Source organism: Tiliqua scincoides, chromosome 3 (assembly GCF_035046505.1).
Source record: "Tiliqua scincoides isolate rTilSci1 chromosome 3, rTilSci1.hap2, whole genome shotgun sequence".
Lineage (NCBI taxonomy): Eukaryota > Metazoa > Chordata > Lepidosauria > Squamata > Scincidae > Tiliqua > Tiliqua scincoides.
In genome coordinates this window covers 133,351,984-133,379,212 of record NC_089823.1, presented here as the reverse complement: position 1 = coordinate 133,379,212, position 27,229 = coordinate 133,351,984, and the positions used below count along the sequence as shown (strand labels likewise).

At 41.6% G+C, this 27,229-nt stretch overlaps 1 protein-coding gene across 3 annotated transcripts in view; it reads left to right on the top strand.

Annotated features, from left to right (window-relative positions):
* PPP3CB (protein phosphatase 3 catalytic subunit beta) overlaps positions 1–27,229 on the top strand; it is a 43,762-nt gene that overhangs the window by 4,986 nt on the left and 11,547 nt on the right. For 2 of the 3 annotated variants that reach the window (XM_066620406.1, XM_066620408.1), the window contains exons 2-12: positions 1,377–1,577; positions 8,347–8,471; positions 11,005–11,116; positions 12,716–12,861; positions 14,033–14,172; positions 14,250–14,327; positions 14,426–14,520; positions 16,740–16,865; positions 18,528–18,605; positions 22,796–22,880; positions 26,301–26,398. In XM_066620406.1, coding sequence (XP_066476503.1) covers positions 1,377–1,577; positions 8,347–8,471; positions 11,005–11,116; positions 12,716–12,861; positions 14,033–14,172; positions 14,250–14,327; positions 14,426–14,520; positions 16,740–16,865; positions 18,528–18,605; positions 22,796–22,880; positions 26,301–26,398 — 1,284 coding nt within the window. The remainder of the gene's footprint in view (positions 1–1,376; positions 1,578–8,346; positions 8,472–11,004; positions 11,117–12,715; positions 12,862–14,032; positions 14,173–14,249; positions 14,328–14,425; positions 14,521–16,739; positions 16,866–18,527; positions 18,606–22,795; positions 22,881–26,300; positions 26,399–27,229) is intronic. The other variant, XM_066620407.1, reaches the window with a different exon arrangement.

The window sequence follows — 27,229 nt, the reverse complement described above, 5'->3', positions numbered from 1 at the left end:
CAGTAAATACATACAAAAATTTAAGAAAACTAGGCTTTGCATGTTAATCTGAAAGCTAGTTAACATGTAGTTCACATATTAATTCATCCTATTGGCAACCATATATTTATTTGGTTTGATCATTTAAATCTCTTTACCGTTCATTATTACATGTAAGCGAGTGTGCTTTGTAGAAACACCAATGTGAACATATGAAGCTGCCTTATACTGAGGTCATTCAATCTCAGTATTGTCTATACTCGTGGGCAGCAGCTCCTCAGAGTCTTTCCCAACCTAATCAGGAGATTGCCGGGTTGAACCTAGACCTCTTGTATACGGAGTATGTGCTCTGTCACTGGGCTACAGCACCTTCCCATGGATTTTTTTTGGTATATTTTCATGTAGATTAAAGATGAGAATTGTTGAGATGCAACACAGAAAGAAACTTGGATGGTCTGTGGTCAGTTAAATTGCTGGTTGATTTGTCAACCTAATTCTCATTATGTAGGACCATTCACTTGAAGGATACAGGGGATTGTATTCAAAATAAGTGAATCCTGACAAAATCTCATTGAAATTAATGGACATCATTAACTTGTCCCAAATGATTTCAGAACGCTTAGTCAGGATTTACTTTCTTTAGTACATTCTAGGGCAGGGGTGCCCAAACCCTGGGCCTGGGGCCACTTGCAGCCCTCGAGGACTCCCAATGCAGCCCTCAGAGAGCCCCCAGTCTCCAATGGGCCTCTGGCCCTCCAGAAATTTGTTGGAGCCCACACTGGCCCGATGCAATTGCTCTCAGCATGAGGGCGACTGTTTGATCTCTCCTGTGAACTGTGGGATGAGGGCTCCCTCCTCTGCTTGCTGTTTCATGTCTGTGATGCAGTTGTGGCAGCAAAGGAAAGGCCAGCCTTTGTTTGTTCATGAACTTTTATAGGACTTGAGCTACTGGAAGACCTTCATTCATTCATATAAGTTCATCTTTAATATATTCATTTATGTAAACTTATGTAAATTTATTCAAATTTTGAATGTAAATTAATTCTTTTTTTCCCTGGCCCCCGACACAGTGTCAGAGGGATGATGTGGCCCTCCTGCCAAAAACTTTGGACACCCCTGTTCTAGGGAATGCAGTATCCATAGATTGTAGGTACATACACGCACAACCAAATTGCATGTTTCAGCTACACTTATCAAGTAATATGTCGGTCTGCAGAAAGGAATCTGGATGATTCCTATATCTTCTGTAAATTTGAATTCATTGAGTTGTCCAGTATTGTCTTTCACAAACAAAATCAACTTTTTTTTGCCTTTTGTGGATCAGGTTGTGCTCATACATAGAACATTTGACTAGTAATATGTTTTAAGTAGTAATGGTGGTACTCTTTAATTTTCAGCTGTTCCTTTTCCACCAACGCATCGGCTAACTTCTGAAGAAGTGTTTGATACAGAGGGAAAACCTCGGGTTGATATTTTGAAAAACCACTTAATAAAAGAAGGCCGGGTAGATGAAGAAATTGCACTTAGAATCATCAATGAGGGTGCTGCAATTTTAAGGAGAGAAAAAACAATGATAGAAGTCGAAGCTCCAATTACAGGTACAAGCTCTGACTGAGTTCTGCCATGCTGAAGGTCAAAAATGCATTCAAGGAATAGTTCAGAAACTGCTCTTTGGAATTCAGATAACTAATACTGAAAGGTTGAGGACTTGGTGTTTTTGCTTTAATTGAGTATTATTATTATTAAATATTTATATTTTGCTTTTCAAAAAAGTCACAAAATGATAAATGTAGCAAAATAAGTGAGTAGGACAGAAGTTAGCATTTTCTGTGTCAGAATGAGTATCATTTTATTTTCCTTAGTAACATTTATTTCTGATTTTGTTCACATTTTTGAACCTTAAACACACTGATATTTTCTCTGAGACTTGGTTGTACACTGTAAGTTTGGCGATATGCAAGGATTGGAGGACTTTAGATTGTGATGTTCAGAGATTGCATTCCTCAGTATTTAGAATTTTCCTAATGTAGCAAATGAATGAACATTTTAAAATTTTATTTTGTCCTTAGTTTTTCAGCCATCATGATAGGACTGTTGTTGTGTGGTGCTCCCTCTTTTGTTATGCATTAATGCCTGTCACTTTCATTTAAAGGAAAATACTGGTGGGGCCTAGAATCTGCAGGGGATCCATTCTTGGACACCCTGCGGATACAGAAAATCGCAGATAATCAAATATGCGATCTTTGGCCCCTTTAGCCCTCTGAAGGGGACTGGAGGGCTTTCTGAAGCCCCCAGAGACAGCACAGGTCTGCCTGCGGCCTCTGCGAATTTCAGAATGGCCTTTTTGACTGAAAAATCACTATTTCCAGTTTCCCAAGGGGAACTGGAAGTGACATTTTTATGCCATATAAGGCATTCTGAGGTATGGGAAAGCCCATGGAGGACTTCTCTGTGCCTCAGAATGTATTCTATGGCATAAAAACTTCACTTCTGGATTCCCTCAGGAATCCAGAAGTAGCTTTTGTCAGCCAGAAAGGCCATTCTGAAACCTGCAGAGGCCGTGCGCAGATTCACGTGGCCTCTGCAAACTTCAGAAAGCAGTGTTCTGGTTGCCTCCAGAGGGCTCAGGTGGAGCCAAGTTTGGCTCAACACAGGTCTGGGGGATTCGCATTGAGCCAGATCTGCGGGTATTGAGGCCCCACCTGTAGTGCCCTGTAATGCTTTGAAAATTAACACATTCAACATGGCTTGATCTGTTTTGGACTATAACTTGCTTTGTTAGATAGCAGAGTGACTTGGAAAGGCAGTGAAGGCTAAGAGATAAAGAAAATGAGCTCATTGGCATCTTTGACACAGTTTTGGGGTTTGAGTAAAGATTCTGCAAAGTACAATTGTCTTACTCAAGGGTTATGTCCCAGAGTCCATGTGAAAAGCCTAATCATACATACTCAAAATTTCCTTGAAAATTCCTTACATTCAGAAAATACTGTCTTAAACATTACAAGAGAACTGGAACTAGGCAGGAACTGATACCAACTGAAGTAATAGTTGCTTCATTCTCCTATATCATGCTCACTCTCAGGCCTGTATTTAGTAAGTGGATTGGCAGGCAGAATCGCCTGCATTATTTAAATTGCTGCTGTTTGAAGTTTTTATGGTTTGCTGACAGTGTGAAGTTGAATTCATCAAGTCAACTATGCCGAAGATGAGGGGCGACTGTATAGTGTTAAATTTGAACGTTGAGAATTGGCAGGTAATCTCCTGATTTCTGGAAGGATGACAGTGACAAAAATTAGAACAACATTGCTTCAACGGTTGAAGAATGGAGAAGGCAGTCTTGAAAGTATAACTGATGATTAAAGTAACTAATTTTAAATTATTTTGGGGAGGTAGATAGTATGCAACTACAGACAGACCCCTGTATCCATGGTTTTCTTATTCGTCAGGGAGGGGCGGAATGGAACCTCTAAGGATACAGGGGACTGCCTGTATTTCTCAGGGAGAATTGCAATATCTGATTTTTGGAACAGAATCCAACTACAGATAGTTGCAGGCCATTCTAATCACTGAAGACTGCCTGCCCAAAAGTTTGCTGTTTTTAAATCACTGTTTTACAAGGATGCTTTTTTCCTGGAGATTGGCAGGCTCCTTCTCATCCGTAGTGGCCATCCATGTTGAGTCAAATCTGCAGATGAGAAGGGCAGACAGGTATGTGCAGTCATAAAGTTTAGGGGGAAAAAGACTCTGCAAATTTCAGGAAACTGGATTCTGCATATAATACTATATTCTGCTTTCTCATAGTGAGAACACAGTTTTACCTTTTAGCTTTTGTATATATAGAGAGCAAGACTTTCTGGACCACACTTAGCAACCCATTTAGAGACTAGCCTACAACACTCGAAAGTTGTTACTTTAAGGTAGCACTTTCCAATTTTCAGCATCCCACGACACCCTCGTGCACTGCGAACACAGTGTGCTGCTCCCGGATGTGACTGGCAATGTTGTCATCACTAGACACTTCCAGTTTCAGAGACCACACTGGAAATGGCTGGTAAGAGGCTCAGGGAGGGAGGACCTTTCCAAGTGAATGAAAACTTGTTGCAGACGACACCAAACTTTTCCGAGTGGTGAAGACCAGATGTGATTGTGAGGAGCTCCAGAAGGATCTCTCCAAACTGGCAGAATTGGCAACAAAATGGCAGATGCGTTTCAGTGTAAGTAAGTGTAAAGTCATGCACATTGGGGCAAAAAATCAAAACTTCACATATAGGCTAATGGGTTCTGAGCTGTCTGTGACAGATCAGGAGAGAGATCTTGGGGTGGTGGTGGACAGGTCAATGAAAGTGTCAGCCCAATGTGCGATGGCAGTAAAGAAGGCCAATTCTCTGCTTGGGATCATTAGAAAAGGTATTGAGAACAAAACGGCTAATATTATAATGCCATTGTACAAATCGATGGTAAGGTCACACCTGGAGTATTGTGTCCAGTTCTGGTCGCCACATCTCAAAAAGGACATAGTGGAAATGGAAAAGGTGCAAAAGAGGGCAACTAAGATGATTACTGGGCTGGGGCAACTTCTTTATGAGGAAAGGCTACGGCGTTTGGGCCTCTTCAGCCTAGAAATGAGGCGCCTGAGGGGGGACATGATTGAGACATACAAAATTATGCATGGGAAGGATAAAGTGGATAGAGAGATGCTCTTTACACTCTCACATAACACCAGAACCAGGGGACATCCACTAAAATTGAGTGTTGGGAGGGTTAGGACAGACAAAACAAATTATTTCTTTACTCAGCGTGTGGTTAGTCTGTGGAACTCCTTGCCGCATGATGTGACAGCATCTGGCCTGGATGCCTTTAAAAGGGAATTGGACAAGTTTCTGGAGGAAAAATCCATTACAGGTCACAAGCCATGATGTGTATGTGCAACCTCCTGATTTTAGAAATGCGCTATGTCAGAATGCCAATGCAAGGGAGGGCACCAGGATGCAGGTCTCTTGTTATTTGGTGTGTTCCCTGGGGCATTTGGTGGGCTGCTGTGAGATACAGGAAGCTGGACTAGATGGGCCTATGGCCTGATCCAGTGGGGCTGTTCTTATGTTCTTATAACTGCATGCAGGAGCTCTGCTCACAGAGCAGAGCCAATTACCAGCCATTTCCAATGTCCCATGCTGTCTGGCTGGCCTGCAGCTTACTTGGAAGTGCCTCACGACATTCCAGGACATCAGAGTGCATTTGAGGGTTTGAGAAACCCTGCTTTACGGTACCATAGGTGTCCTTGTTGGCCTTGATGCAATTAGTTAACTTGTCTACTTCGTTGGGGAATTCAAACTAATATGTCCATGCAAAGATCCGTGATTACCAGCCCAATCCTATCCACACTTTCTGGAAGTAAGCCCCATTGACTCGAATGGGACTTACTTCTGAGTAGACATGCATAGGATTGGGCTGTTTAGCAGTTAACTTTAAGTTTTGTGCTGTGTGTGGGGGGGTTCGATTAGTCTAGAAAAAGTGACTATTGTGGGCTAGTCACTTTTTCCAAAGGATTTGGAGATGTTGAAATTGGCTTTGTCTGCTGAGGTGCACTTTGATGTCCAAAGGTCCTTGTGTTACTTGTAAAATATACACAACTTGGTTTGCTTATCCCTAATACTTTGTTTAATTCTGTTTGCATCTCTTAGTATAGAAATCACCTTAAAGCTGATAAACCCCCACTTTTTCAATTGCATTTCAAACTATGATTTTGTTTTTTAAAAAGTATCCTTTCTTCTGGCATGTTATTTGTTTTAGTGCTACTGAAAATGTATACACACAAAAATTGTTGTGTTATCACCCTCAAGATTCACATTATGGTCATCATCGTTGGTTGGCAGCTGTTTGGTTTTCAGGTGGCCAGGACCTGTTTGGTTTTTTGGTGGCCAGGACCTCCGCTGCTCTCACCTTTCCAGAGATACAATAGTATCTTCTGTGTTGTAGATAAGTGTTTCTCATACCACCAGTGGTACTTGAGGCGGTGTCTGGTACATACCAAATCTCCAGTCTCCCACTGCCTGGCAGCAAGACCAGCAATTCAGTGGCATACCCAGGGGGCACTGGGGACAAATGCCGCAGGCACCAGGCTTTTGGAGACAGCGCCACAACCCGCTCCCCCCTGCCACTGGATTTTTGGTGCAGTTGGGAACTGCGCTGACAGTGGCTGCAGGAGTGCTCCTCTTTAAAGAGGAGGAGAAGAGGGCTGTCCTCAGAATAGCCAGATAGCTGGCCAGAAGCAGTGCTCACCTCCTTTGGAGGAGGTGTGCACACGCTTCTAACTCTGATGGAGCTTTTTGTTCCACTGAGTGGCACAAAAGACTCCATTGGAACTTGGGCCAGCTCCTTCCTCCCCCCCCTTTTTTTTAAAAGGGGGAAGGAGGAGGTGGTGCAGAAGTAATTGCAGTGATGCGATGACATTATTGCACATACTTCCAGATCGGGGGCATGGCAGATGCGGGGGCCCTGTTGGGAAAAGTGCCAGGTCTGCCACTGCAGCAACTCAGTGTGGCAAGCAGCAGCAGGAGGCTCAGCGGGCAGCGCTCCTGCATATGCTTTTTGCACAATCAAAAAAACCCTCCCAGCTGCCCTGAGCCTCTTACTAGTGTTTGTTGTGTTGTGTTTGGCCTCTCAAGCCAAATGTAACTGGTGAGGACATCATCACCAGTTACTTCTGGTGAATCATCCAATAGGTAGACCATACAAAGTACAATAGGGAACAAACCGTGGGAAACGGTTCTAGTTGCATTGCAACCCTGCTATGCCTGGATGCCATATACAGAGAGCCTATTTTCTTGTTGAGGGTGTCCTTTTTTCTCCTAGCTGAGACTGTGTTCAAGATATCAACCCAAAGAACTTGATGAATTAGAACTACTCTACATGTCTTAGAAGTAGTTTAGCTACACATACACACAGCTTCCCACTGGATGGATGGAATCTGATTTTTTTTCACCTCCTTCCGTTGTAGGGATGCAGGATGGTCCCTACAGGAAGGATCTGGGCTTGCATTTGTTGCAGAGTCTGAGAAATTGCAGGGTCAGATGCTATGTGGGAAACTAACTTCTCCAGGGAATTCTGGTAGTTTCTTCCAGACTACCACATGTGCAAGAGTTAGGTGCATTTGGTATACGAATACTCCATGCATGTAGCATAGGAAGAGGTAGAAGGAAAACTTGGAGTAGCAATTACAGGAAGAGTAGAGAGAGGAAGGGTGATAATGGTCAAAATAAAGAAGAGACTAAAACAAAAGATATAGAAAATTCCCTTAAAAAAAAAATCCACAATAAACTAACAGAATGAAAGGGAGAAAAATGTCATGGGTGAAAGAGGAAAAGTTTGCTTTAATACAATTATAACCTTCTTATTTATATCATGTACTCTTGGGAAAGTTTCATTCACTTTGGTTTTTCTGTAGGGAAAAGAAAGCATGCTTATGCTATAAGTTTGAAAGCCCTTACTTAGTCCAGGGGTGTCAAACATAAGGCCCCTGGGCCTTATTTTACCCATGGAAGTTATTTATCCAATTCATGTGATCATTAGGCTCTCTCAGTGCCACATTTTCAGCAGTAACCCTTCTGCTGAGGCTCTGGGAGGGAGAGACAGAATGAGGCGTCAGAAGGCAAGGAGCGCTACAGGAGAAGGGGCAGACCAGGAGAGGTGAGAGAGGGAGATGCTACCAAGATGCTGGGAGAGCCCAATTGTCACATGGACCTTTCAGCAGCACTACTTCTGCCAAGGTGGTATTTCACAGACCACATCTCAGCTGCTGACTTGCTAAGTGCACATCAGCGTAAGTGGCCAGCATGATAATCGGGCTCTTCCATTTATTGAAATTATGATCCAGATTTGCATATTTTCTCTTCTATCTTTTGCAGCTAATGAATTCCTACATGAGAACAAAGTACTTATTTCTGGCCATCTTCTGCATAATGTTATCACTTCCTGCTTAATGATGACACTTCCATCCCTAAGAAGGTGCCATGAATGCTATTCAGCTCACTGTACAAAACAAGTTTGACACCCCTGCCTTAGACTATATAGGCAACCTAAGGAACAGCCCTGAACAATTTGTGCCTCTGTTAACACCTAAGCATTTTTATTGGCACCTTAAATATTTTTCCAGTCCTGTTCATTTAGTGTGGTGAGTAGTTGAAAAAATAGGTGTATCAAGAGAGTTGCATGCTTGTCTGGATAAGCTGCAAAGAGCAGTCATAGCTAAAATGCAGCAGTTAGACTCTTCATGTGCCATTCTGATTGACAGTCGAGTTTTGAATTTGGCTGTTTTTCCCACCAGTAAAAATCACCTGTGTTCTCTAATCAGCAGCATTTTTGTTGCAGTGTGTGGTGACATTCATGGCCAATTCTTTGACCTAATGAAGCTATTTGAAGTGGGAGGATCCCCTGCTAACACAAGATACCTGTTCCTTGGTGACTATGTAGACAGAGGATATTTTAGCATAGAGGTAATTGAATGTGTCTGTTCTCATGTTAAGCTCAATAATGTTAATTCATTTTTATATATGTTAACTTTTTACCATTTACTTGTTTTAGTGACTCTCAACACTGTTTTACTATGTTTGTATGTACGGTTCTCAGTGCAAGAGTAGGCATCAAGGCATTCAACTTGCCAAGGCCTCTCCTTGGAAGGATTTATCTTCCTGTCCCTCTGCAGTTTTCCTTCAGAATGACTAGACTGCAAGCTAGTTGTCATATAACAGCTGTATGGGCCTGGTACATAGGTTGGTACCCTCTTAGCCATATGTCCTTGCTTCTGCATTGCTGCAAGAGGAACATCAGTCTGAATGGGAAGCTCTAACTTACAGACAAACTGATTCCAGAGTTCTGTGAGGTGATGCCCTGTCGTAAACAAAGGGGGGGAGGTTTGGTGCTTAGGGTTCTTGGTTTTCGAACCCTAAAGCCCTCAAGGCCCCTTGCCCAGTAGTACTGCCACCACCCTGTACATGCCAGTGCCTCAGTCCAGGGACACTGAGACCCTCTAGGCTTAATTCTATCCCTTGCAGGCACTGAGCTCTTTCTCCAATTAAAGCCTCAGTCCTCAAGTTACTAGACCTCAATGAGCACTTGGTAGCTTGCTGAACAGCTAGGCAGGATTCTGAACCTTTGTCTCCAACAGACAATGAAGCAACTTAGTAAAAGATATTTTAGTTTATGAAGTACATAAGGTTACACATTCTACAATAAGGCAGCAAATGCTAGAGGCATAAACATCTAGGAAACATATCAGCAGTAAAATAATAAAGCTAGCTGGCTATCTCTATTAATACCTATCTCTCACCTGGGTCAGTTACTCTTGTAGATCTCTTAGCTCCAGGGCTACCTATGAGGCCAGGTGCCCATGATGGACAATGGAGCACACATGCTTGCAGGATGTTGCACCTAAAGCTCTGTTCAAGAAGGAATGCTCACATCCCCTGGGCACTCATTATTATACTTCTTATGCTAATAGTACTGAGGTGACTTCATACTTATTAGACTGTCCAATCAGAACCCTTGAGGAACAGAACCTTCTCGAAGTTGGCCTGGTTGCTAAGCCCTCATAGTTTACCCCTCCCAACTGGAGATCCACAGCTGCACTCAATCACCCTTGATAAGGCACCTCTCTGTCTTCTAAGGTGCTAAACATTCCAATTGGCTGTATTTCTTGTAATCTGTCCTTTCTGGCCAGCAAAAGAGAGACAACAAATCCTTTTGTTTATTTACTCACATTTCTGCAGCTGGGAACTGCTAGCAACTTTTCAGTTACACTGTCTTAGTTTGGTTCAGGCTTCACATGCCAACCTAGGCCTAACATGTACTTTCATGACATGCTCCTTCCATCATGACCAGTTGTTTCCCTCAGATAGAATAAGGAAAACTGTTGTCCTTTCTGGAGGTGTCTACTGTATATAAAAAGCCATCCCAGGCAGAATTATGTCATAAGAACATAAGAAGAGCCCCCCGGATCAGGCCAAAGCCCATCTAGTCCAGCTTCCTGTATCTCACAGGGGCCCACCAAATACCCAAGGGAGCACACAAGACAACAGACACAAACCTGCGTCCCAGTGCCTGGTGCCTAGCTTCCTGTGGTAGAAATGTTACACGAACAGGCTGACTGCTCTTCTATATAACTGTGGTTGCAGAGACACCTTAAGTCTGGACCACTTTTTAAAGGAAGAGAGTGGCCTGTGAATTGTTTTCAGAATTGATGTGTGTGGCTCCATAATACCAGTGCAAAGAGAGTCCAACCAAAAGCTGGTAATTTTCTTTGCCTGGGTTCATAAGGAGTCTTGTACATAATTTCACATTAAGTTCCTGTTCCAACAGGGAGAGACTCATTTGGGTTATCTCTGAGGTGTTAAAAGGTGAATGGCTTGCCATATAGGCACAGCCTTCACATGATGTTGACTGCAGGCTTGCCATCACAGATCTGCTCTGCTTCAGCTACAGGGTAAAACTACACTTGAAAAAAGGGGCATGGCAGTACATTAAATGGGCAGTATGTTTAATCCTTGCCTCACTTCCAATTCTTCTTCCACTGCCCACCTAATTTATTTCTGGATGAAGAAAAATTGGTGAAAAATTGCTTGGGGGCAGGGGTTACAAGGGAGAGAAAAAAAACGAATAGAAGAAGATTTAAGCACTTTGCCCTACCTGTCAATTCTCCCCTACAGATGGCCACCCCCACATACTAGTGTTTTGACACATAGGTATGGGAACACTGTCTTGTCTTAAAACATGTAGTTCTTTTCTAAATAGTCATGGGGTAATTTCATATGTGTGCTCCCCTGAGTTCTTTGAAGGAAGGGTGGGATGTATTTTGGATTAAAGGAAGTAAATGGACAGTATTCTGTACTTGTTTAAAATTGAGTTCTCTGACATCATATGAAATTCCTGTTAACTTTTCCTTTTCTGTATTAGCTTGGTGTCTTCTCTGTTAACTGATTAAATGTTTATCTATTTATTCACATATGACTAGGTGTCTTTGTTTTTCAACAGTGTGTTCTATATTTGTGGGTCCTGAAGATTCTGTACCCAAACACCTTATTTCTTTTGAGAGGCAACCATGAATGCAGGCATCTCACAGAATATTTTACTTTTAAGCAGGAATGTAAGTATTACAGAAGCATTTGCTTGTTTCCCCAATCATTACTTATTTGCTTTTTCTGTTTTGCATGTGTTTGCATTGCTCCAGGCATGTTTGAGTGTTACCCAGAGCCCAGTGCAATTATGTAGTGTTATTGGCAATGTGGTGGGCAGCATTTGCTTTTTCTGATAAATCTTGTCCTAGTCTTTTCAACTGGCTATAAGGATGGCAACCCATCTTATCATTAGACTCACCAGGATCTGATTTAGTGATTTAGTCCATCTTAAATTGCTGGCGCAATGGCAAGAGCTGTAGAAAAACCAGACCACAATACACTTTTGAAACTTAAATATATACTGTGATCATGGTCAAATGCATCTCTCAAGAACTTCAAACACAAAGGCTCAACCTGTACACATAGGATTTCAGCCTTAATTGCTTTTGTTTTGGTTGTGGTAGAGATTTTGTTTGGGTACTGGTCTAGTTAAAAAAGTTGAGGGATGGGAACTTTTGTGAACTTACTTATAAAGTTAGTCTATCTATACCAGGGGTGTCAAACAATAAGGCCCATGAGGTGCATGTGGCCTATGGAAGCTCTTTATCTGGCCTGTGTAATAATTGAGCTCTCCCTGTACCACCATCAGCTGCTGAGCTGCTTAGTGATGCCTTGTCAGAAGTGGTGCTGCTGAAAGGGCAATTCACATGGTAATTGGACTCTCTCATCTCTTGAAATATGGTCAAGATTTGTATATTTTCTCCTCTGTTATTTGCGGTCAGTGTGTTACTTAGTGAGAACAAAATGCTTATTTCTGGACATTATCTGTTTAGCATCACTTCCTGCTTACCTACCTCAGTTCTGGCCCTCAGTAGGTACCATGAATGCTATATAGACCGCTGTACGAAACGACTGACACTCCTGACCTATACCATACTTGAGCAGAGTTCTGCCTTAAACACTTTTGAATAGTAAACTGTTCCTTTTGTGCTCTCGTGTAGAAAGTTGGTAGCTCAACCTGCTACAGTTCATCAAGCAAAATGTATTTTGACAGATAATTTTGTGTTAAAAAACAGGCACTCATCAATTTTCAAACCGGCAAGCTGAATAATCTAATTTTTTTTTCCTTCTTCAAATGCTTTTACAATGTAATCCTGCCTTTAGAACCAAATGGTTCTAAATGGGCAGGAGGTCTGGTCTAGAGGGTAGAGCCTCCGTCTGCCTGAAGATAACATCCACAAGGTCGCCAGTTCGAGGCCACCGGCACCGTGCGACCTTGAAGCAGCTGACAAGCTGAATCCGAGCCATTCCATCTGCTCGGAGCGTGGGAGGATGGAGGCCAGAATGTGAAGCCAGATCGGAATGAAACACCTGAATGTAGTGGTTCTTGAAAGAAAGAACCTTCTTTCAATTGTAAAAATCTCTATTTAATAAGGGATTTAAATAAGCCTGCCTATGTAAACCGCCTTGAATAAAGTCTTGAATAAAGACCAAGAAAGGCGGTATATAAATATCTATTATTATTATTATTATTATTATTATTATTATTATTATTATTATTATTATTATTATTATTATTATTATTAAATGTATGTGATGTAATTCTAGTTTTTTCCCCCCTTCTATAGGTAAAATAAAGTATTCTGAGAGAGTCTATGATGCTTGCATGGAAGCTTTTGATTGCCTCCCTCTTGCTGCTCTTCTAAACCAACAGTTTCTTTGTGTCCATGGTGGTCTATCTCCAGAAATAAATACGTTAGATGATATTAGAAGGGTGAGTGTTTAAAAACAGCTTGGTTTTAGTGTTTATGTAACAGCCTTGGTGTATCAGTCTTGAATATTAGGCTGATTCCTGTTTCTTGTTAGACATCAAATAGAAATCAAATTTCTTATGTGGAAGCGAGTTTTTAACATAGCATTCTGATATTTTATTGGGGATAATTCATGAATTGGCAGAAGTTAATTTTGGGGGGAAAAAATTTAAAATGGAATTGGGAAGTTCCAATAATTCCCTGAATTAAATATGGGTTATTGTGAATTAACAGTGGCTACTCTGGGTAACAGGATGCTGGGCTAGACAGGCTTTGGCCTGATCCAGCAGAATGTCTCTTACTTTCTAATGAAATGAGTGAAACTTAGAAGTGCCTAACTTGGCTTGATCATGTTTTGTATCATGGGGGCTTATTCCACTTAATTAAATTTAGTGAAACCATTAATTGTTTGATTTTTGCTGTAAACCACTTTGTAAACTTTTCGTTGAACAGCGGTGTATAACTACTGTTAATAATAATAATAATAATAATAAAAACATTCGTAGTAATGCAGCTGCAAAACAGCAATTGCTTTGAGGAACTCGTCAAACCTTCAGGTGTGTTTGTTTTTTATTGCATCATCAGAAAAAGTGTTTTGGGGTTGAATGCTACATTTTGTTCATTGCTTAAAAATTCTTCCTTTACTATAAATTCTTTCCTGAATGAATTCTTTTTAGCAGGTTTATGGTCTCAGAACATAGATACAATTGATACAATTGTAGATACAGTCATACATAGATACAATCTGCATAGATCACCTTTTTCCTATTCAGTTTTTATGTGTGGACAATGAAGAGTCCCCCCTCTTTTACACCACTGTAGGTTGTTTTACTACTTTATTAATTCCTTAATTAATTAACAAAAATGGGAGGCAGTTTCCCAGTGATTGGCTACAATTTTTCCTTTTCAGAGAAGGAAGAGTCTTTTAACTTTCTGCCTACACATCTGCTCATGCCTAGGTAAAGATTCTTGGAATTTGTTGCCTGAAAATATTACATATGCAGGATATTTGACCTCTGTACACCCACACCCTTACCAACTGTATGCTTTTGACCAAAATTTACTTGTAATAGTGAGAGAGAGAATTAAAAAACCTGATCTCAAATATCACTCTTGTGTTTTTCTTTTACGCAGCTAGATAGATTCAAAGAGCCCCCTGCATTTGGACCAATGTGTGACTTATTGTGGTCAGATCCCTCTGAAGATTTTGGAAACGAAAAATCACAAGACCATTTCAGTCACAATACTGTCAGAGGATGTTCCTATTTTTATAGGTAAAAAATCATTTCGGATCATATGGGCAAACAGATTGCTTTCGTACAATAATTTAACTCGTTGTTTTATTTCGCAGCTATCCTGCAGCTTGTGAGTTTTTGCAGAATAATAATTTGTTGTCTATTATCAGAGCTCATGAAGCACAAGATGCAGGGTGAGTATTTTGTCTCCTGTGATAAAAATATTCATCACTACAAAATTTAGAGTCTCCAGTTTCCTTGTGATACAAAGTCAACTATTCTTATTTTGCAGTTATAGAATGTACAGGAAAAGTCAAACAACAGGTTTCCCATCCTTAATAACAATCTTTTCAGCACCTAACTACTTGGATGTCTACAATAATAAAGGTAAGACTATTGCTAAAAAAGGAGTAAAACTTCTTTCAGCGAAAAATAAATATAAAAGGCAGAATACTCATTCAGTCTTAAGACAGTGTCTTCACAAAACCCTCAAATCACTGGGGTGGAGGAATGAATTTTACAAAGCATTCCTTGGTTCAAAACATGAATTCTTGCAGTATCTTGTATAAAAGATATCTAATCAGTATTAAGACATTAAGGGTTTGTTCTGTTTTATGGTTCTATGTAGTCCCGCATACAGTGCATTTTTATAGGAAATGTTCTGGGAAGATCTGGTAGGGTTTATCATTCAAATGGAGAAATTTCTCTAGTCTCCAATAGGTTTCCTTCTCTTTATTTTGTACCATCTTACTCCATGGTGAACAATGTTCTATTTAAACACTGCTGCAACTACTGTGCTTAAATTTCAGCTTTCATGACTCCTGACTCGCATATTTGGGTAAGAGCTATGTAATGAAAACCTGCAAGCATGGTCAGAAATTTACTAAACAAACCTTTACATTAATGCCTCAGAGCTTCCAAGCCATTATGTGAAAGTGAGGTCTTCAGGCCACATAGGACATATTTCATCACATCAGTCTTCCTTCTGCATCCCTCTCTGGGTCTTTTGTGTGGATTTCTGCCTCTGACACTTTCTGCCCTTCTGACTCAAACTTCTAGCATTTGTCCCAAACTATTGTCAAGAATATTTATATACTGTTTTTCAAAAGAAAGTAGTTTACAAAACAGTTTATATGGGGAACCATATACAACCCAGTCCTGATCTGCCCATTGTGCTGGGACTGCGACAGTGCCAAAACGGCTACCATGGCATCCTGTGCACAACAGGGCAGCTCGTGGCGGCTCCTATGGGGAAGGGGACTTTTGTCCCCTTCTCCCAGTTAAGGGAAATAGCCCCACAATGGGGCTGCTCAGTTCTACAGCAGCCCTTGGGCTGATACAGAATCAAGAGCTTCTGTGTCAGGCCTTGCAGCTTGAAACAGAGGCTCTGGATGTGCCAGAGTGGAGTTCTGCCGAACCCATTTTTATGGCACCTATTCTCCAGATAAGAGTGGAACCTGTGTAAGACTGCCTGCCCCCAGTTCCAACCAGAACAGCCAGCCTAGAAAGATATCATGGTGATACTGCAAGCTGCTGCTAAGAAGTTCAGCAGATTAATAAGAACACACTCCCAGTTCAGTCCTGTATCTTGTGCTTACTGCTCTGATCCATGTATAGCACATCTCTGTCAGGTGCTGATTGTTAATTTTGCTAAGTATCTGTATCCTTGGTGCTTATATTGCCAGCTGAGCAATGCTGAGGTGACACTGCTGAAAGGGTGGCCCACGTGATAATTGTGCTTTGTGTATTTGCTATCCTGTCATTAGCAGCTAATGAGTTCCTACATGAGAACAGAGTGTTTATTTCTGGTTTTGACCTGTTTAATAACATCACTTCCTGTGAAATGACATCACCTCCAGCCCTCAGCAGGCATCATGAATGCTTTTTGGCCCTCTTTATGACATGAGTTTGACATCCCTAATCTATTGTCTGCTTTTTAGTTTTTATGGAATCACAAAACGTATGCTGAATCTGATGTTGTATTCATTATCCAGAAGCATATTTATCTGACATAATGTCTCTTTTGGATGTTTTCACTGATCAGCACAAGAGCACTTACTCAAGCCCTCTTCCATAATGCAAAACCATGGTTTGGCGTTATGAGAACAAATGGAAGAAAGCTCCTTGGTTTTGATTCTGGTTTATAGGTGAGGACAGTTTGTGGCAAACAAACTTGGAAGATGCCAATTACCAAGCGTAAAGAACAGTGCAAGACTGAGGCTTGTGCCTGCTCATTCTCATAACACTAAACTATAGTTTAGCATTACAACTGAAAAATAAGTATCAATCTTATGTTTTATATGAACCCAGGGAGCTCTCAGAATGTAATCCTGTGTGGCCCCTAATGGGTACCAGCATTACAAGAGAGTATCACACTGAAGTTAGCTTGACCACTGCAAGAATTTCCAAAGACAGTATGCATGAACTTGGTTTTTGCCACTGCAGTCTTGAGACCTGATCTCTTCTCAGACTTGAGATGGTACATTCACTGTAATAAAGGTGCACTGATGAAGATCTTTGTGTCCCTTTCTCCCCAAGCACAATAGTGGTTTGCATTTATTACTGATTAAGATAATATTTTACCTAATTCCTAAATTGTTTTGCAGCTGCTGTATTAAAATATGAAAACAATGTTATGAATATTCGGCAGTTCAACTGTTCACCACATCCTTATTGGTTGCCAAATTTTATGGATGTTTTCACGTGGTCATTGCCATTTGTTGGAGAAAAAGGTATATAACTTCATAAATAAAAGCTATGATGGTTGCTCAGCTGTAAGCCACTTAGGGCCCAATCCTATCAAACATTCCAGCTCTGATGCAGCGATACCAACTGGATGCGCTCTGCATCCTGCATGGGGGGAGGGCAGTGATGGAGGCCTTCTCAAAGTAAGAGAATGTTTGTTCCCTTACCTCGGATCTGCATTGCAGTTGCATTGGCGCTGAAAAGTTGGATAGCATTGGGCCCTTAGAGTTCCTATTGCAGTTTCCAATTTATTATAGGTTGAGTCTCATTATTTGCAAGGGTTCTGTTCCCAGAACTCACATGGATGGCAAAAATCACATTAAAGCAAATCCGTTTTAAAAAGCAATGTCCCTTTCCTAGGCAATTTAAAAACAACCTTTCTGACCTTTGTGATGTAAGACAGAATCATTAGGCAGACATTCCATCAATCAGTCTCTCTAGGTGCTTAGAAAGTCTTCACTCTGAGCCAGTAACCCCTCCCTTCACCAGTGCAAAGTGATTATCTTTCTTTCACATGCTCAGGGGGAAGGGAGGGGTCGCTTGCCTTGGAGTGAAGCTGTTCTGAGTGCCTGGAGAGAGAATGATTGATGGATTGTCAGCCGGCTGCCAAGGCTATTGTTAAGCGACTTTTTCCTTTAATTTAAAGGTCCCTTCTCGTTGCATTGAGATAAAACTGTGGATGATTAGGTTATACCTGTATATGATATGGTTGATATACTGTCTGTGACACAAGTGCTTATAGCCAAGCCCATGCAATTTGTGCCCCACCAAGATACAAACAGTCCACTAGCCATATCTTGTGGCCTGCCAAGTGTTTGACAACCTCCATGTTCTTGAAGTTCTGGGAATGCAGCAAAAACAGGTTGATGAAACCTGCCGGGTTGATTTGACTTGGTAGATCACTCATTGCACTATAGCTTTGCTTTGAATAATTGGCAAGCCAATTGATGAATACATATGCAGAGAGAGCTTTCAAAAAATGTGTACCTTACATTTGTAGTACAGTAGATGGCCATGACGGATAGATTAAAATCTATGTATTCTGCTGTAAATATGCACATCATTTCACCAAATTCTTTAGCAAATAGTTACTTATGGCTGTGACAATACATAATTAAGGTTTGGTTTAAAAATATGTTTAATCATTAAAGTCACATAGACAGTCTTTTGGCAAATTCAGAGAAACTTAAACAACTATTAGCCATGAAAGTTAAATGGAACTTCCGTTTTCAGAAGCAGTATGGTTTTGATGTTCACGTGCTGGGAATAAGCCACAGTGAAAAGACATCTTAATGGCAGTGCTGGAGCAGATGGATCTTTTGGTCTGATCTAGCAAGGTTGCACTTACTTCATTTACAGTACACTCCTATGCATGTGCACTCAGAAATAAACCCTATTATGTTCAGTGGGGTTTACTCCCAGGAAAATGTGCATAGAATTGCAGACCCAATGTATGGCAGAGGGCTAGAAGTTTACCAGTTAGCTTGTTACATATTCTCTTTTTGTAAGGTCTGCGCACACAACTTTACCTGCTATTAAAGGTAAAGAGTGAATATCTTGCATTTACTCATTATTAAAACCCTTAACTGTGCATTAAAAATTCAACTCTGTGACCTATAACAAATAATGTATTTTTTTTTTTTATTCAGTAACAGAAATGCTAGTAAATGTTCTGAGCATTTGCTCCGATGATGAACTAATGACAGAGGGAGAAGATCAGTTTGACGGTAGGGCTATTTATGTGACTTGTAATTACATACTGTAATTTCTTGAAAGGTTTTGCAAGAGAGTAATCGTGCGGTGGTTCTGGCTGTTTCGTACTGTCAATGCACATAGTATTTCTTAAGTAATTTGTGGGTAATAAGGGTGTCATATTTTAATATGAATTATTTTTAAGATGGGGAAGTTTTTAAATGTAGGATTCTAGTCTATTAAGTCTTGAAGACTTAGAGCCCAATCCTGAGCTCGGCACTCCAGCTTTCCACCAGGGTGCACTGTCACAAACGTGCCGTAAGACACGTTTGCGAGGCTTACTGCCGGGCTACCGCCTGTGCTAGCCCAGCACTGGCTGGCACTGGACTAGTGCCGGCCAGGCACCCATCCTCTGCTGCTCAGCGGTCTCATGGACCGCCAAGCCACAGAGAGGAAAGCGGGGGTGGGGGAAGAGGCAAGGAGGAGATGTGACAGGGAGGGGGGTGGAGGGCAAGGTTGAGGCATGATGGGGAGGCGGGCAGGTGGGGACAGGACAGGTGGGAAGCGTGCCAGGGGGAGGGAGCTCGGAGGCAGAGAGGCGGGTCCAGTGGAGCTCCACTCCACCAGATCCTGTCCTTTCGTGTAGGGCTCAGCGCCCTACACAAATGCATTTACCTTACTGCCAGTGGTAAAATGAGTAGCCCCATTGCAGGGCTGCTTTCCTTACCCAGGAGAAGTCCCCTTCTCCCAAGGCGCTGCCTGCGCCAGTCTAAGGGGTGCAGGATGTGGCGGCAGCCATTTTCTGTGCCACCAAAGCTGGGCTCCCTGGGCAGCTCAGGATTGGGCTGTTAATGTGTTTATGTATTGTGTGTTGAAATTGTTTCTAGATCTCAGTGCATTTCCTTTACTCTTTCATTATACATAAAATTTATTATTCCTTATTCGGGGAAAACTGTGAAGATATTTTTAGACATGTAATTGATTTGTCATTCAGTAGCTCTGAATAACAGTAGAATTACTGTTATTACTTTTATGGCACCTTTAATGCTATACGCTCGACAATTTTTGTGTGTATATTTGTGTTAATGGAATTTGTCTTGCCCACATTTTATATCATCACATCAATAAACTCGCCAAATATTGAACAGATTTTCCAGATATTATCAGCATTGAAAAATGCGCTCAACAGTATCAGTATTCTCTTCTATAACCCCAGCAGTTTTGCATTTTTCCTCACTTTTCTGTTCCATATTCATTCATTCTTATCACTTCCAGTATAAAAAATCTTCCTTTTAGTTTGCTTCACTCACCTTTTTCTCCATCGTTCACTTTCTTTTTTCTGGATTCTCCATCTGAAGAGCGACTCATATATGGCAATAAAAAAGGTACAGACCAGACAGAGTAAAACTGTTTTGAAATATGACTTCCTTGGTCAAAGTTATCAAAGCTGAGAACACATTTATATATTGCCTTCATATAAATGTGTAGTATTTACTTTATTGCCAGTCTTTTTGAGACTAGAAAATACAAAAACATACACATGGTATTAACTGAAGTCATATTTTACAGCATCTGTCTTTCTGTGCATGAAGAGTTTTTCTCCACTTTTTCCATTCCCCCCTTTTGTAGAATTTCATATTTTTTCCTATTTCTATATTTATTATTGATCCTGCATGTGTAGGGAAACTTTCTGTTGTCTGTCTTGTTTATTTTCTTTTAAGCCTTTCTTCATTTTAAATGGTGCATGAAATGTGATCTATGCAATGTTCTGATTACTGTGTGTACAGTAATTTTGTTCTCTTCCAACTGGTATTTACATGAGAGAGCCTTACAACTCTATTGTGCCCATTTCGATTAGATGTATTTACTTGTATCTGCGTATCAGTTAAAAATAACTCTTGTTGGTATGATCACTTTTTCTACTGCTTTTCTTCTAATGGCAATTTGAAGAATATGCATAAATATGGTGTAATAGTTTTGAAAGATCGTGTAGCTAAATGTTGCTGCTGAGTAATTAACTCTGAGCCAAAGAACTTCATGATTAATTTCACACCACCAAGAGAGCTTTGGACATACATTTCTTGAACAGCATCTCCTGTATCCATGCTGCATCCATGCTGCATGGCAAACCTCTGCTGAAATGAAGGGAGCTTTAAAAAAATCAGTGATCGCATGGGTGGGACGTGGTGTGTCTGCTGTTCAGAAGGAAAACATCAACAGTTCTTTCGGGCTTGCCAAGCCCTTGGCTGCATCAAAAGTAACCAGCCATTGTCTTTATTTACCAGGCACTAGAGACCTAATTAATTGCAATTACATTTAAAAAATATTAGCAGGTTAAGGCATGATAGGCGTTCCCTTAAATGTACATCCTAAAGAAGAAGTATCCCAGAAGTGTTACTGCTCTTGCTTCCAAATGCTGTATAGAAAGCTGCTTTCTGTTTCTTATATGACTTGGGACCCAATCCTATCCAACTTTCCAGTACCAATGTAGCTGCAATGCAGTCCTGAAGTAAGGGAACAATTGTTCCCTTAGCTTGAGGAGGCCTCTGTGACTGTTCTCTCCAACCGCAGGATGCAGCACACAACCCATTGGCATGGCTGCATCAGCACTGGAAAGTTGGTTAGAATTGGGCTCTCACAGCCCAATCCTGAACTCCTGTGGTGCATGGCTGCTGCAGCACCAAAGTCCACCAAGGGGGACTTTTTCCCCCTTCTCCTGGGTAAGGGAAGTAGCCCCATAAAGGGGCTACTCGATTCACCACCGACCAAAAGGTTGGCAGTGAGGAAAGAGCATTCATGTTGGGCACTGAGCCCCATAAAAATGTGCAGGATCCCACCTCCCTCCCTCCCTGCTCCCTCCCTCCAACACGCCTCTCCCTGCCCTCTCCCCGCCTCCCCGTCACCCCTCCTCTCCACTTCTCCCCCACCCCCACTTACCTTACCATGGCTCCACAGTCCGTGTGAGCCCAGGCACGTAAGCTGTGCATAAGCCGGCACATCGAGCGCAGGATTGGGGTCTCAGTTATTTACTGTTCTTATTGCAGTCTTGAACTGGATTGGTTGAGAAGATAAATATGCTATCTCCTGTCTCTGGCACAGTTTTTTTTTATTCTTTCCATATTCTCCCGTCTTTTCCCTTTTCTGCTTTCCTATTTTGTTAGTGGGACTTTTCCCTACACAGGCAAGCAAAATATGACCAGATAACTGTGACTTTTAACTACTTGTGATGCTCAGTTGCATGATGCTTTCTCCTAAGACACTTCAACAAAATTTGCAGAGCAAGTTTGGGATCTCTTCTAACCTTATTTCTTTCTGTTTTTCAAAATCTCTCTCTCAATCTGCTTTTCACTCATGGGTAGAAGATGGGGTCCTCATATTCCCCCCCCCCCCATGTGGGAAAAAGTCTGAAGGATGATTTTGAGTGGATAAATGACAGAAAGCATTAAGCAGATTCCAAGACTACTTTGCATTTTAAAAAGCTGTTGAGATAGGTGAGAATGATCATGCGATTAAGTATCATCTATAGTTTCAACTAATTATATATCTTGTGTGATTGAGCCTGTAGCACACTGTGAGCAGGAAAGAGGCTTGCCAGTTTGGCTATTTTGCATGTAAAGATTTCCTGTAACCTACAGAAAATGCTTTCATGAAGGAAAATCATGTGCAAACTGCATTTGCATATATGTGAGTGCAGTCTGTGTACTTTTTTTCAACATGAAAGTAAAGTTTGTGTAGAAAATCCTTGCATGTGAAGCAGCCCTCAGTTTGAAACGAAAATAATAAGAAAAGAATAGGAAAATCTGCTGCTCAGCACTCCAGAAGCTGGTCACTTTTTGGTGTGCGTTCAGATTCTTTGTTTGAATAACTTAAATACTAGCTCTCATCTGTGTCCCCCAGTCTTGTTTACTCTTTGGCTTGTCTAATTGATCCAGAGAGCAGTAAAAATAAAATAAAGCTTGGAAACAGTCATAAAACAATTGGCAACAGTTAGATGTTTTGATGTTTGTCAGTTAGTGTTACAACTGTTGGACAAATCTTTTTAGTTTGTATGTGTTTAATCTGTGACTGGAAGAGACTTGCCTGTGATAAGATATCTTTAACACTCAATTGTCTTAAGTTCCAGGGTGGAGGAGAACCATTCCATTTCAGAACTGTGTTGAACGTTGTATTGTATGCAAACCTTGCTCTTCCTCATGAACTTGAGTCTTTCTTATTCCATTGAAAGTAGGTACAGCTGCAGCTCGAAAAGAAATAATCCGAAACAAAATCCGTGCAATTGGCAAGATGGCAAGAGTCTTCTCTGTTCTCAGGTAATGACCATCTCAACTTTCCTAATCCATGTACATAGGAATTATGAATCAGCACTCTCACAGAAAAGCCTCTTGCAGTTAAGTGTATCTGTAACATTTTTAATATATTATTTACTGTTAGTACTACTACTAGAGTTTATTTAGCACCAACAGCCGATAATGCAGATTACGTGAGAGAGGAACATATCACTTCTGAGCAACATGAACTGAAAGCAGCAATGGGGATGGATGACCAAATCAAAGGGAGCAGGAAACAAGACCAGGAAAGGTTCTATTAAGACATGTATTCTGAAGGCAGGTATAATACATGCTGTTAGGAACAGAAAGTAAAAGCAGCAGCAGGAAAAGAGAATAATACTGGCCATTTCTGTAGCACTTTTGAAGCTTGCAAAGCACTTGACCTTGATTATATTGATGGTGTCCTTGCAACAGCTCTGTAAGCTAAGTATTATCCACAGCTCAGTCTCTTGACTACTACACACTATATCAGGTATACAAAAGAGAACAAAAGGAGTTGATTTGGTTCAAAGAAAATGTTGATCCATATCTTTGCACTCAGAGTAGCTTCTGGAACAGATTTATAAAAAAAAAGTGGGGGCAGCCCCACTGCCAAGAGGGGTGTGGCACCCTGGGTGATGGCTGGTCCCACATTGTTGGGCTTCTGGCCTTGTCCACACTATCATAAGAACATAAGAACAGCCCCACTGGATCAGGCCATAGGCCCATCTAGTCCAGCTTCCTGCATCTCACAGCGGCCCACCAAATGCCCCAGGGAGCACACCAGATAACAAGAGACCTCATCCTGGTGCCCTCCCTTGCATCTGGCATTCTGACATAACCCATTTCTAAAATCAGGAGGTTGCGCATACACATCATGGCTTGTACCCCATAATGGATTTTTCCTCCAGAAACTTGTCCAATCCCCTTTTAAAGGCGTCCAGGCTAGAAGCCATCACCACATCCTGTGGCAAGGAGTTCCACAGACCCACCACATGCTGAGTAAAGAAATATTTTCTTTTGTCTGTCCTAACCCGCCCAACACTCAATTTGAGTGGATGTCCCCTGGTTCTGGTATTATGTGAGAGTGTAAAGAGCATCTCCCTATCCACTCTGTCCATCCCCTGCATAATTTTGTATGTCTCAATCATGTCCCCCCTCAGGCGTCTCTTTTCTAGGCTGAAGAGGCCCAAACGCCGTAGCCTTTCCTCATAAGGAAGGTGCCCCAGCCCCGTAATCATCTTAGTCGCTCTCTTTTGCACCTTTTCCATTTCCACTATGTCTTTTTTGAGATGCGGCGTCCAGAACTGGACACAATACTCCAGGTGTGGCCTTACCATCGATTTGTACAACGGCATTATAATACTAGCCGTTTTGTTCTCAATACCCTTCCTAATGACCCCAAGCATAGAATTGGCCTTCTTCACTGCCGCCGCACATTGGGTCGATACTTTCATCGACCTGTCCACCACCACCCCAAGATCTCTCTCCTGATCTGTCACAGACAGCTCAGAACCCATCAGCCTATATCTAAAGTTTTGATTTTTTGCCCCAATGTGCATGACTTTACACTTACTGACATTGAAGCGCATCTGCCATTTTGCTGCCCATTCTGCCAGTCTGGAGAGATCCTTCTGGAGCTCCTCACAATCACTTCTGGTCTTCACCACTCGGAAAAGTTTGGTGTCGTCTGCAAACTTAGCCACTTCACTGCTCAACCCTGTCTCCAGGTCATTTATGAAGAGGTTGAAGAGCACCGGTCCCAGGACAGATCCTTGGGGCACACCGCTTTTCACCTCTCTCCATTGTGAAAATTGCCCATTGACACCCACTCTCTGCTTCCTGGCCTCCAACCAGTTCTCAATCCACGAGAGGACCTGTCCTCTAATTCCCTGACTGTGGAGTTTTTTCAGTAGTCTTTGGTGAGGGACCGTGTCAAACGCCTTCTGAAAGTCCAGATATATAATGTCCACGGGTTCTCCCGCATCCACATGCCTGTTGACCTTTTCAAAGAATTCTATAAGGTTTGTGAGGCAAGACTTACCCTTACAGAAGCCATGCTGACTTCATCTGTAGGGAGCCCTGGAAATCATTCTTTCCCCATTCTCCTCAAACCATGCCTCAGAATCATACATTTGAGCTCCTCCTCCATGCCTGCTCCTCTCTTTCCCAGGCTGGCCACAGGTGCCTCCTGGGGCCTCTGCCACCTCTCACTCTTTGTTAAGAGCCTTCTTCATTGATCCTGCAAGGGAGTTTGTAACGGCGGGAAAAAGGGAAAGACCCAATCCCTCCGGGATTGTAAACCCACATAAATCTCTCCCTGCGGTCAGATTTGCCCTCTCCTTTCTCTCCTCCTCGTATCTCTGGACCTGGTTCCCTCCTGGTGGAATGAGTTGGCTGCATCTTTTCCTGTTCTGGCCTGCAAGCCTCCAATGTCCCTGCATAGAAATTGCCTCTCACAGCCTCTGTCCATGTAACATTGCAAGGGCATTCCCTGGTACCACCCACAGCTGCTTCGTGGTTCCACCCAGAGCTTGCTTGCTTGCTGCAGTGAGTGCCTGGTTTTCCATTAGTTTGTGGGTCAGGGTCCCTGTTGCTTTGTGGAAGCCAGTGAACTGGCTGTTTGCCCCCAACCAGGCCATTGTAAATCAAGTTTTTGTGGTCTCCAGGGTCCTTGGGAGAGTCATTTCCTGGACACAAAAAATGAGCATGTGCATATAATATCAGAAATGAATAGGCAGTGGCATTAAAAAGCAAACCTTTCAGATAAGGGAAATACGACTTCAGGCAAGGAACATAGTGTGAAAGTGTCACAGTTCCTTCTGAACAGGCCTGAGATACTACATTGCTAGATGGGATGTTTACAAGTGAACGTTGTAACAGAAAAACTCTGACCATCAGAACTTTACAAAGACTTGGTAAAAGACATCCAGCTCCAGTTTTACAGAACAGTGACACAGAGAGAGGTTCATTAGTGCCAGGTCCACGGTGGCAAATGATCTTTTTTCACTTACTCTTTTAAAGATTGTATCAGCATTCTTAAGCATGAAGTCTCATTTTACAGCTTGGAAATACTTTAGTTAATCCTTTAAAGGCACCTCCAGGCTGTTTTGACTGACTGGGTGCTGTCCAAGCACACCCAGCCCTACAGCAGATGGTAGCCAAAATGATTCAACCCTCATGGATGCACATGGCCAATACAGTCAGATGCAGCTTGTGCCATGCTAAGTAAACATAGGAGACTGAAGAGGGGACAGGTGGTTACTTTTTTTTCTCAGAATGCTTTGCACATTCCCATTGTACTCTACAACAACAAATTGATAATGTGGGAATTTCATATGTGGATGTTTTCTAAAATTTACAGATATCAAGGTCCCTTAGTAAAACTCAAATTTCCCCCTCTTTTTACTCTCTTGTCTCTAGGGAGGAGAGTGAAAGTGTACTGACACTCAAGGGTTTGACTCCCACTGGAATGTTACCTAGTGGAGTGTTGGCTGGAGGACGTCAGACCTTGCAAAGTGGTAATGATGTTATGCAACTTGCTGTGCCACAGATGGACTGGGGCACATCTCACTCTTTCGCTAACACCACACACAGTGCATGCAGGGAATTTCTTATGCTTTTCAGTTCCTGTCTTAGCGGCTGATAATAAAGCATAACATTATGTGTTAATCAGGCAATGTAAAGTCAGTACTTAACCAGGGTATAAAACAAAAAGCAAACTATTTTAATTATGCTCAGCTAGGTTTTTATCAGTCTTTGAGCTTTCCTAGAGAGAATTTTTGAAACTGCATGATTGTCCCTGAGCTTGGATTTGATTGACAATATAGGTGACAAATGGGAGGACTATTAGTGCATCAAATACAGAGTATGACTTCCTTCATTTCTATTATCTGTTTTATTGCATTTAATCTTGATAACCAATCATCCAAGATTAATTATCTTGATAGCCACAGGTATCCAAGCTCAGTTTTGCATTTCATTGATGAAAAATGTGCTTTGTTTTGTACCCTGGTGATTGATGCCAAAGTTTGTTTTTTCATGTTGTTTGTCAATCGTTCTATGTAATACTACTGAACTCCCTGAATTGTCCTTGTAAGTTGCTGTTTCCTTCTGCAGATGTAGCTGCTTTTTGGATCTGTCTGTCTTTCTCTAGGTATAGCTGTATGTCTGTATAAGTGTGTATAAAATTAATCACTATCTCAGACACTTGTCTCTCTCTTGATGTACAAGCAATTTTGTAGCTCCTTATTTTTGAGGTTGGCTGCATTTGCTACTGCACACCATGCATTTTGATTGCTGATGTAACAAAAATATTCAGTAACTGTTATAAAATCAATTGAGAATAAAGG